General features: G+C 46.0%; 1 protein-coding gene across 2 annotated transcripts in view; it reads right to left on the bottom strand.

The window, feature by feature from the left end:
* Positions 1-12444, bottom strand: part of ABCE1 (ATP binding cassette subfamily E member 1) — a 150500-nt gene that overhangs the window by 45968 nt on the left and 92088 nt on the right. For both annotated transcript variants that reach the window (XM_033940013.1, XM_033940014.1), the window contains exon 9: positions 10489-10585. In XM_033940013.1, the coding sequence (XP_033795904.1) occupies positions 10489-10585 (97 nt within the window). The remainder of the gene's footprint in view (positions 1-10488; positions 10586-12444) is intronic.

The following is a 12444-nucleotide window of genomic DNA, read 5'->3' as shown; positions in this document are numbered from 1 at the left end:
GCCACCTCAGCGGCCTGAGAATCTCCCTCCCTCCCCCTTACCTTTGCGGCGCTTTAGTAAAGAAACTTACTGAAGCCGGCGAAGCCTGCCTGCAGTCGCATGTGTGTGGACGGAAGCTTCTCCTATGACGCAACCAGAAGTTGCATCAGAGAAGAAGCTTCCGCCCACACACATGTGACTGCAGACAGGCAAGCTTCGCCAGCTTCAGCAGGTTTCTTTACTAAAGTGCCGCGAAGGTAATGGGGAGGGAGGGAGGTAGATTTGTCCATAGGTAGAGAGGGAGGTGACCGTGCACCTTCCCTCCCTTAACTGCAGGGACAAGGCCATTCACCACTCCACGGGGCGGTGGATGGTCTTGACCCCGTGCCCACAGTGAACACTTTTTCCCCCCCACCATTTTGGCGGGCTAGCTGCGGGTAACTGCCACCGTGTCATTCTCTAATACACACCTCACAGTGCCCTAGGGCCTTAGTCTTCTTTTCCCTGTTGTTGTTCTGGGTTCCCTGGGGAGGACGGGATATAAATAGAAATAAATAAATTTCCACACTAATCAGTTAGAGCATTGGTCTCAAACTTGCAGCCCGGGAACCACATGAGGCCCGCCAGGTACTATTTTGAGGCCCTCGGTATGTTTATCATAATCACAAAAGTAAAATAAAACAGTTTCTTTATCATATGTCTCTTTAGCTATAAATTACAATATTATTATTAAGACTTAGCCAAAAGGAAAGATTTATAAACTATAAAGAGTGTTACCTCATGCAAAATTGTCATTTCTTTAATAAGACATTAGCTATTTTATTAATATTTAGATCAATAATAAATAATATTATATAAGAGTTTTGTGAATGCAAAGATTATGGTTGGGTTGGGAGGGATTGGGTTAAAATTATAATGTTTTAATGCTGAATATGATAAAGTTACAAGTGTTGTATTCAGTTTTAACTGTTATTTATTGTTACACTTGTTATATGATGCAAAATGAATAAAGATTTGTAAAAAAAAAAAAAAAAAAAAAAGACATTAGCTATTTTTTCTGAGGCCCTCCAGTACCTACAAATCCAAAATGTGGCCCTGCAAAGGGTTTGAGTTTGAGACCACTGAGTTAGTAACATAGTAACATAGTAGATGACGGCAGATAAAGACCCGAATGGTCCATCCAGTCTGCCCAACCTGATTCAATTTAAATATTTTTTTTTTTTTTTTCTTCTTAGCTATTTCTGGGCGAGAATCCAAAGCTTTACCCGGTACTGTGCTTGGGTTCCAACTGCCGAAATCTCTGTTAAGACTTACTCCAGCCCATCTACACCCTCCCAGCCATTGAAGCCCTCCCCTGCTCATCCTCCTCCAAACGGCCATACACAGACGCAGACCGTACAAGAGTTAGAGCATTTACATTGCCATAAGCTGATTAGTGTGGGATTAGTGCTGGTGGTAAGGGTTCATGTGCTAATTTTTGGTAAAGGCCGCTGAAGCTCAGATACTGAAACTCAGGCAAACCACTCAGAATGGACTCCCCAATCATTAGTAGCAGTATAGAAGCTTCCAATAAACAAGCCAATGGCAGCATTAGCATGAGCCCATTTATTTGGGACACTGGCCATTTTTCCAGCATCAGTACAACTGGCCTTAACAGATGGGAAAGACCTGTGTAAGGGTGTGCTAAGGCCACTCTCTACCACATCTTTGTAAAAGGATCCCAAAATGATATTGTGCATTGTTATGTTATTGAGGTTTTACTGACCATCGATGTGTTTCAGCTACTATTCTTTGCAGCTGTGGCAAGTTCTCCATTCACCAGCAGTATATAAAAAACAAAACAAAACCTAATAATAATAGTATCAGCTGACTTTTTGGTCAGGAAAGGATCGAGAGGGGAACCGGGCAACTATAGACCTGTTAGTCTTACGTCTGTCCCTGGCAAGATGGTTGAAGCACTGATCAAGGATAGCATAGTCCTGCACTTGGACGCATACGACTTGATGAAACCCAGTCAACATGGATTCAGGAAAGGGAAATCATGTTTGACTAATTTACTCCAATTTTTCGAGACCGTGAACGAGCAAATTGATAGTGGGAAGCCGGTGGACATAATATACTTGGACTTCCAGAAAGCGTTCGACAAAGTTCCACACGAAAGACTTCTCAGGAAACTACAAAGTCATGGCATAGAGGGGGATATACAAAGATGGATAGGCAAATGGCTGGAAAACCGAAAGCAGAGAGTGGGCATAAATGGGAAGTTCTCCGACTGGGAGAAAGTGACTAGTGGTGTACCCCAGGGCTCGGTACTTGGGCCGATCCTTTTTAATATTTATATCAATGACCTGGAGGAAGGAACATCCAGTGAGATCATCAAGTTTGCAGACGATACAAAACTATGCCGGGCAATCAGATCGCAGGAGGATAGAGAGAAACTCCAGAGCGACTTGTGTCGGTTAGAAACATGGGCGGAGAAATGGCAGATGAAGTTCAATGTGGAGAAATGCAAGGTAATGCATTTAGGCAATAAAAATAAGGAATACGAGTATACAATGTCAGGTGCAACTCTGGGGAAGAGTGAACAAGAAAAGGACCTGGGTGTACTGATAGATAGGACCCTGAAGCCGTCGGCACAATGCGCGGCAGCGGCAAAGAAGGCAAATAGAATGTTGGGCATGATAAAGAAAGGAATCTCGAGTAGATCAGAGAAAGTTATAATGCCGCTTTATAGGGCAATGGTCAGACCACACTTGGAATACTGTGTCCAACATTGGTCCCCCTACCTAAAGAAGGATATAAAGCTGCTGGAGAGGGTGCAGAGACGAGCAACAAAACTGGTGAAGGGTATGGAGAAACTGGAATACGAGGACAGACTTATAACACTAGGATTGTTCTCCCTTGAGAAAAGGAGACTGCGTGGGGATATGATCGAGACCTTCAAAATACTGAAAGGAATCGACAAAATAGAGCAGAGAAGATTATTTACATTGTCCAATTTGACACGGACTAGAGGACATGTAATGAAGCTGAGGGGGGACAGGTTCAGGACTAATGTCAGGAAGTTCTGCTTTACTCAGAGAGTGGTTGACACCTGGAATGCCCTCCCAGAGGAGATTATGACAGAATCGACCATCCTAGGCTTCAAGAGCAAACTAGATGCATATCTCCTTAAGAGAGGCATATAAGGATTTGATGGACTATAAATTACGCCAGGTGTACACCTGGCAGGGCCTCCGCGTGTGCGGATCGCCGGACTTGATGGACCGAAGGTCTGATCCGGAGAAGGCAGTTCTTATGTTCTTATGTTCTTATGTTCTTACCTTGATAATCATCTTTCTAAGACATAGGATTCTGTACTGAAGCTGTTGTCTTCCTTTAGTGACAAACTTTGTAGAAGTGTGTCACTCATATCTTTCAAGGTCCTCCCTTTCACCAGTAGAGAATAGCTTCCTCTTTAGTTAGTACAAAAGCAATCGAACTCCACTGAAACAGAAGAGAAGGAGGGGCCCAGGGTCTTCCCCAGAACTAAACATACATTTCTGTTCTGCTCTGTAACACATGAAAAAAGAACAATCAACAGGAACACGCAACTTAGGAGTATCCAGGAATCAACCTGCTGTGTGCAACTAGCCCTATCGCATAAGAAACCTCAAGGTTCAATAAACACAGTGTTGCTTTTAATAAACTCTTGCTCTGTAATCTTTTTTTTTTTTTTTTTTTACATGCTCATCCAACTGACAGCGGAAGATGATGGACCTCAGGAAAATCCGAGGCAGTAATCAGGTGAACTGTAAATCTGCACAGAACAGGCCATATAGAATCCTATGTCTTATAACAGAAAGAAAATTATCAAAGTAAGAACCTAATCTTCCATTCTGTTGCAAAGACATAGGATTCTGTACTGAAGCTGACATACCAAAGCAGTGCCAGACATCTAGGGAGGGAGGAATAGATGTGCCTGCCCACAGCAACCAAAGACCCAAATGCGGCATCCTCTCGAGCTACCACATCAACTCTGTAGAACCCTGTAAAAGGTATGGAAAGTAGACCAAGTAGCTGTTCTATAGATTTTATCAGGCAGAACAAATCGGGATTCCACTCAGGAGGTGGACACAGTTCTGGTTGAATGTGCTTTGAGTAAGTGCTGTTTGACGCAGGTAATGGAGGAAGCAAAAATAGCCCAGTGAATCCATGAAAGCTGGTCTGCCTCATTTTGACTGACTGGTCAACATAAAAGAATAGTCAGATACACATGAATCATTAGGGTTTTCTAGGTAGTGAAGTAAAACTCTTTGCACCTCCAGCCTATGCAGAATTCTGTCCTGTAGGATGAAAAGTGGGCAAACTAATCTCTTGGTTGAAGTGAAAAGCTGAGCTCACTTTCAGAAGAAAGGAAGGTACTGTCCACAGTGAAACACCAACCTCTGTAAACCAGAGAAAAAACTCTCTGCAGGAGAGAGCACCTAGAATTTCACATAGACTATGGCCATCAGAAATACTGTCCTGACCATAAGGTCCAGAAGAGAAACATCTTGCAGAGATTCGGACAAGGACTGAGAAAAAGTCCTTCAAAACAGTATAAAGGTTCAAAGATGGGAAAGGATGGCGCAACCGAGAACGAAATCTGAGCACCCCTTGCAAAAACAAACAGTGATGTCTGGATGAGACACCAGCAACCGCCTACCACCTCGAGGCCAAAAGCATGAGAGGCCTGCCACCTGGATTTTGAAAGACGCCACCACTAGGCTTTTGCTTTTTCCCCCCACCAGTCCGACTCGCAAGAATGTCAAAACTACAGAAACTGGTACTTCGCAAGGCTCTACCTGTTCCTTAGCGCACCATAACTGGAAAGCCTTCCAGATCTTAGCGTAAGCTACAAACATCAGAGGCTTCTTTGCTCTAACAATAATTAGAACAACTATCTCCGAGTAACCCTTACGTGCTAGGGCTGTATGCTCAAGAACCATGCCGTAAGACTGAAACGCTCTGGATTTTACTTGGGGACTGAGGAGCTCCAAATGAACTGGCAGCTTGAGACACCTGCCTCTTTGTAGCCGCACTAGATCTGTGCACTAAGCCTGATGAGGCCAAACTGATTGCTATTACCAGACCCTGGTGGCTTGCAAAACTCCAGACGATCTGGCCCACAGTGAGAAAATGTAGAGGAGATGCTCTGTGGTCTAGCGCTGAACCAGAGCATCCTCTCCTGTACTTCTTTGACCATAGAAGCGAGTCGCCTTTGCGTTCATGGTTGCGGCCATGAGCTCCATCTGTGTTCTTTCTTAGCGCTGCACAGAGGATGAATACTCTTTGGGACAGGGACCACTCCCCTGGATCCAGAGTCAGCCAGCAGAGAAAGTTGGCCTGGATATTCCCCATTCCTACCACGTGGGTCGCAGAGAGATTCAGTAAGCAAGTTCCTGCCCATCTGAAAAACATCTGTGCCTCCATGCACGAATACAGGATGTCCGGGGCGGTACTTGGAGAAACCTCCCAGGAAAGAGACTTGGGAGTTCTGATTGACAAGTCGATGAAGTCGTCCACGCAATGTGCGGCGGCGGCGAATAGGGCGAACAGAATGCTAGGAATGATAAAGATGGGGATCACAAACAGATAGGAGAAGGTTATCATGCCGCTGCACCGGACCACGGTGCGCCCTTACCTGGAGTACTGTATCCTGCACTGGTCACCGTACATGAAGAAGGACATGGTACTACTTGAAAGGGTCCAGAGAAGAGCGGCTAAGATGGTTAAGGGGCTGGAGGAGTTGCCGTACAGCGAAAGACTAGAGAAACTAGGCCTCTTCTCCCTCGAACAGAGGAGATTGAGAGAGGACATGGTCAAAATGTTCAAGGTACTGAAGGGAATAGACTTAGTAGATAAGGACAGGTTGTTCACCCTCTCCAAGGTAGGAATGAGAGGGCACTCTCTAAAATTGAAAGGGGATAGATTCCGTACGAAGATAAAAAAGTTCTTCTTCACCCAGAGAGTGGTAGAAAATTGGAACGCTCTTCCGGAGTCTGTCATAGGAGAAAACACCCTCCAGGGATTCAAGACAAAGTTGGGGACAAGTTCCTGCTGAACCAGAACGTACGCAGGTAGGGCAAGTCTCAGTTAGGGCGCTGGTCTTTGACCAGAGGGCCGCCGCATGAGCGGACTGCTGGGCACGATGGACCACTGGTCTGACCCAGTAGTGGCAATTCTTATGTTCTTATGGTGCCTTCTTGACTATTCACATAGAGCTCTCATTATTTTCACAAAGCTTCCTAATCATTAATTATACAAAATATGTGTATTAAAATGTGCTCAGACCACCAACCACTGTGCTCAAACTTTTAAAATCAAGCACAAGTTGTCATTGGGACCATCACAGCACTTTCACAGTCCCTGTAATCACCTTGGTAACAATGTTACTTTAATTTTTCACTAGTCTCTTAAACACCTTGTGTAACATTGTAACTTCTGTCTCAAGCTATTATTCTCTACTTTGCTTTGTTGCTTTCTTTGACGGTTTTGAGCACAGTGGTTGGTGGTCTGAGCACTTTTTAATAATACAGTGGTACCTCGGTTTGCGAGTGTTTTGCAAGACGAGCAAAACATTCACAAAATCGGCACCTCGGAAACCGAGCGTGGCTCAAATTACGAGCGCCCCCCCCTCGCGATCCGGCACCCTCCCCCCCGGCGATCCGGCACCCTCCCCCCCGATTGGGCACCCCCCGCCGCTTCTTACCGTCTTCTGGGCCTGGGCACCGGCATGTCCTATGGGTTGGTGCCGGTGCCTTAAGATCTGCCTCCTCTTCTTGCTGGGCCTTGAGCATCTGCGCATGCTCAAGGCCTGCGAGTTCATGTTCTCTCCGCTGCTTCCTGAGTTTCTGTTTGCGTGGCTTGGGAAAGAGGACAGGGACACTCAAATAACGTATTCTCCAAGAACTGAATTGGATGTAGCTGACTATTCTGGAAGTTGACTAATCAACCGAGGCCCTGAAGAAGATTCACCATCTGCTTCATGCTCACCTTCTTGTCTTGAAGGTGCACTAAAGTATATGGAGTATCAGCTGGAACAGAATTCCTCTTTGGGAACTGGTTCTATAGCATGAATATCCAAGAGACATTATACAGTCGCTTGGACCCTGGCCTCCATTTCTGACCATCCGCAGAGGGAGGTGAGGAACAGAGTTGGAGGAGAGCAAGAAAATGCACTCCTGAGACCCTCTCAAATAAATGTCCAGTACCAGAGGTCTTAGGAGATCTGTTCCCATTCCCTCTTGAAAGCCGGAAGTCTTCCACTCATGTGAGGATGAGTGGAAGTCAACCTAGTATCATTGTGGATTTCTGTTGGCTATGCCTTTGTGTGACTCCAAGAATTGTTGGTGTCTGTAGTTGCCAAATCTATGTCTGGATCCTTGAGAGGTCTCTAGGATCTCAGAGAGGAACGAAGAGCCTCTGCCTCCCCCGGCAGAACGTCGAGTTCTGTTATCTGACCATTAAAGGGCAATCATAAGACATCCTCCTACTCCTTAGGACTGCGCCTCAACCTGGTGTGACAGCCATGCACCACAAAGAAAGTCACTGCTGGGGAGGGGTGATGCTGAAGGAAGCCATCTGCACAGTGCGCAGCAGCCTCGAAAAAAGCCAACAGGATGCTGGGCATCATAAAGAGGGGCATAACAACCAGGACGCGGGAAGTCATCATGCCATTGTATCGAGCGATGGTGCGTCCGCATCTGGAATACTGCGTTCAATATTGGTCGCCGTACCTCAAGAAGGACATGGCGGTACTTGAGAGAGTCCAAAGGAGAGCAACGAAACTGGTAAGAGGGCTGGAACACTGCCCATACGCCGAGAGGTTGGATAGGCTGGGGCTCTTCTCTCTGGAAAAGAGGAGGCTCAGGGGAGATATGATAGAGACCTTCAAGATCATGAGGGGCATAGAGAGGGTGGATAGGGACAGATTCTTCAGGCTGAAGGGGTCAACAGGCACGAGGGGGCATTCGGAGAAACTGAAGGGAGATAGGTTCAGAACAAATGCAAGGAAGTTTTTTTTCACCCAAAGGGTCGTGGACACTTGGAATGCGCTACCGGAGGAAGTGATAAGGCAGAGTACGGTACAAGGGTTCAAACAGGGATTGGACGGATTCCTGAGGGATAGGGGGATCGTGGGATACTGAGAGAGGTTCTGGGATGTAACACAGGTATAGAAAGCTAACCAGGAAATAAATATAGAAATCCAACCAGGTCGTGGATGTGCAAGACCGGAGGGTTAGGACTTCGATGGGAAGATAGGACTCAATGGGAAACCAAGGTGGCAAGGGGGCCCCTTCTGGTGACTCAGACAGGCCGTGACCTGTTCGGGCCGCCGCGGGAGCGGACTGCTGGGCGGGATGGACCTATGGTCTGACCCGGCGGAGGCACTGCTTATGTTCTTATGTTCTTAAGAGCTAGCTTTGTGAATCAAAGAGGCAACGATGACCTCCTTTGTGGTATGTGCCTGTTACACCAGGTTGAGGCAGAGTCCTACGGAGCAGGAGGACTGTTCCTCAACCTGAGAAGGGAGGTATGCTTGGTCACTTGAGCTATGATGGAATCCATCTTTGGATCAGAAAACAGTCGTTGAATTCCTGAGCCATAAGGTAAAGTCCGGACATAGCTTTTGCAGTAGGCTTCTTTAGGGAGCCTATTGGGGATTACCATTGATCAGTGACTTGAGGTGATGTCTGGAAGTGCCAGCAAAAGGGCAGTCAGTGTTCGTGCCACACCTGGGAGGAGGGGGGCTGCTAAGGGTCCAACTTCAACTCACATAGTGTGTCCGAAAAAAACATGTGAAGCAGATGTGCACTTGAAAAGATGACGTACCGAGGGACCGTTACTCTGATCGAGATCAGCAATGGCCTGTCTGACCTCCAGTCCTGGACAGGGACCCTAAATCATCCAAGCACGCAGCCAAGCCCTGAGATAATAAAGGCATGGACCTCACCGACACTTGGAGCCTGCTTGTTCTGAGGTGGGGAAGCCTTCTTAGAAAAGAGCTCCCTGTTCCAGTGCTGGCATGCTTGCAGGTAGTGCAGCGTTGCCCAGGCCCGTCAAATGAGCTTTCCACAAAAGTCTGAAAAAAACCTTGAACAGGTGGCCCCAAGGGCTCCTGCAGAATCTGACAGGAGTTACTGGACCTCTCCCACCTCAACACACGTTTCGCACCCTTGTGACTTACTCTTCTGAACAGGATCGCATTCCTATTGGCCAGGCTTTTTGGGGTTCTCCTGCCCTGGAGGATACCAAGGAGGATGAGCCTGAACCACCCACCCCTTCCTCCCATGCCCAGCAGCATGTGGAACACGGCCGTTCTTCTGCTGAAAGAGCAGCACAAAAAAGGAATTAAACAGGCATATTGACCTGGGGAATCCATTACAAATGAGGGGCAAAACGAGGGGGTTTGAGGCAGAAGGAAGATTTTGAAAAAAAGACAGATAAAAATCCAAGAGAGCCGCTGCCACCAGTAAAATCATGCCAAAAATGGTCCTTGTCAGCTTTCCTGAAATGCAAAAAATGCGGGGTTTTTGGGGGGCAGGGAACCTAATTCCAGAAACCCTCGGATCCAGCATTTTCTGACCCCGCCCCTCCAATTTTTCCCATAAGAAATAAAGGCTTCTCTGGTGCCTGTCTGTCAGTTTGCAGCAGCCAACCTGCAGGGAAAGGATTTCTGCTCAGAAACTGCTGGAAACAAATCCATCACTGAAAATCTTCTGGCTGCTGGTCAGGATGACTGACAAAGGACTCTGGACCCCAAAATCCATGCAGTGCTTTGGGGGTGGGGTGTGTGAAGAGAATTCGCAGTCAGCTCCCTGATACCCAAAGGGTTACATGGGGGCTTCACAGCCTGTGCTCAAGTCTCTGATAAATCAGCAGGCAAGCAAGCTCCCAGAGGTAGAGACCCCAAGCTTTAAATGGATCACAAAATAGGCTGGCTCTACAGGTACTTCAACAGATTGGCCTGCAAGCACCAGTCTACCCTTGCAGGTCTACATCCTTTCCCCGGTGAAGTAAGCCCAAAAGGGGACCTCCGGGTACTGAAGTCAGGAAAAAGAACCAACAGACAAAAATATGCAAAAATATTAAAAGGAAGCAGAGCAGAACACACATTCTCTGTTAGCTTGCATAAGGAAAAACTGAAGAGGGATTCTCCACTGATGAAAGGGAGGAGTTTAAAGATACAAGTAACTCCCTTCTGCAAAGTTCACAACTAAAATGACAACAGCTTAAGTACAGAATCCTATGGGCTCCTTTTACGAAGCCGCGCTAGCGGTTTAACGCGCGTAATAGTGCACGCTAAACCGTCAGCCGCTACGTGGCTTTGTAAAAGGAGCCTTATATCTTTGTAACAGAATGTAAGATTTTGGTTGTTCCAATTCACCTTCATGTCTCTAGTTCTGTTTGTATTTGAAACATGTTCCATTTAGTAAAAAAAAAAAAAAAAAAAGGAACTCAAAAAGGAGTGGCGGCTATACATACATATCTGCTTTCTGAATGCATACAACAGCACAGGCAAATCGCTGCAGTTCCCCTCCAGAGAGGTCTTCCACATTCCGCTCTTTCAGATGGGTTAAATCTGCAATAAAGAACATTCTCATTTCATGGCCTGCCTTATGCATACCAGATAGTACAAAGCACACTTTTAATTATGGGCAAAGGATACTGATTCAAAGCTCAGCTGCCAATTCAAAACATATGGTTCATTTATAATGCCACTGGTAAACAGTACTGCACCAGCATGAATTATCTGAAATAAACTGTAGCTGGTAAGTAGTACACTGTAGTTAGCTATTTACCTAATGCAGGGGTGTCCAATGTCGGTCCTCGAGGGCCGCAGTCCAGTCGGGTTTTCAGGATTTCCCCAATGAATATGCATTGAAAGCAGTGCATGCAAATAGATCTCATGCAGATTCATTGGGGAAATCCTGAAAACCCGACTGGACTGCGGCCCTCGAGGACCGACATTGGACACCCCTGACCTAATGGGAAACGATCTAATGCACAATGTATTCCAAAGGAAAATGGTAAAACTAGAGAGCATGAATTAGGAGCTTTGTTCACCTTCAATTTTTCAAGTTGTTTGCACTACTACTACTCATCACTTAAATAGTGCTGAAAGGTGTACGGACAGCTGTACATTTTGACATTTTGATCGGAATGACATTTAGGGATGCGGATGCATATCCCAAGATGAGAGGAGTTAGGAGTCGAAAGCACTCTCAAAGAGGTAGGCTTTTGGGCCTTGAGGTGACCCGTCATAACCGCACAGGACAAACACGCGGACTTATGCGCACCGGATTAAAAGTTAGTGTAAGCACTCTGAGGGGGTGTGTGTGGGAAACCTCCCACTAAACTTAGAAGTGTTCCCATTCCCGTTGGGTGTGTGTGTGTATGTGTGTGTGTGGGGGGGGGAAGGGGGGTAACCCCCCATTACAGAGGAAACTGTCGATTACATTACATTCCACCAGTACCAGTACCTTGCAGTTCTAGGCGGATTACAAAAGAAGATAACTGGACATTTCCAGGAAAATTACAAATTAGGGTGCTGATAACATGGTTGAGACTTTGATGGGAAATTTACAAGAGTGGGGATGGTCATGGAGATGTGTTATGATTTCTTGATAAATTTTTTGAACAGGATTTTGATTTCTTTTCAAAATGATTTGAAGTCGGTCGTTGCTGTCAGCATGTTGGAGATGGGGTGATCAAGTTTCGCTGCTTGCGCTGCTAGTAGGTTGTCATACATCTTCTTGTGCTGTGTACCTTTGATTGGGGGGTGGGTAAATGGGGTCTGAGTTCTCCTTTGTCTGGTTGATTTGTTCCACTTTAGGCGATTGATTAGATACAAGGGGGAAGTGCCATTCATTACTTTGAATAATAAACAGTAGGATTTGAATAGTATTCGCGCTTGTATAGGTAGCCAGTGTGAGTCAAGGTATGCGGTGGTGATGTGGTCATATTTGCTTAGTGAATAGATCAATCTGAGGGCTGTGTTTTGTACTGTCTGTAATTGTTTTATCATGTTTGCGGGGCACGGCAGGTAGAGAGGATGTTGCAATAGTCCAAAGGTCCTAGGACTAGGGATTGGACTATGAGGCTATACTGCTCATTGTCAAGAACTTTCTTATTTTTTGCAGGTTGCACATGACTATAAAGGCTTTCTGGATGGTTTTGTTGATTTGAACTTGCATGATGCAGCATCTATCTATCATCACTCCGAGGAGTTTTAGGGCGGACTATATTGGGTATTTGGTAGCGTTTATTTCTAATTCTGTTATGGATGGGGTTTTGTCCTTTTCAAGCAATAGAAATTTTTTTTTATCCGAGTTCAGCTTTAATTTGTGGTCTATCATCCATTTTTCCACTGCTTCTATTATTTTTTTCAGTTTTTCTATTGAGGTGGGAGCTGGTGGGTCGAGGGGGAGGAGAATGGTG

This window comes from Geotrypetes seraphini, chromosome 1, assembly GCF_902459505.1.
Source record: "Geotrypetes seraphini chromosome 1, aGeoSer1.1, whole genome shotgun sequence".
NCBI lineage: Eukaryota > Metazoa > Chordata > Amphibia > Gymnophiona > Dermophiidae > Geotrypetes > Geotrypetes seraphini.
This window is presented reverse-complemented; position numbering and strand designations above follow the sequence as displayed.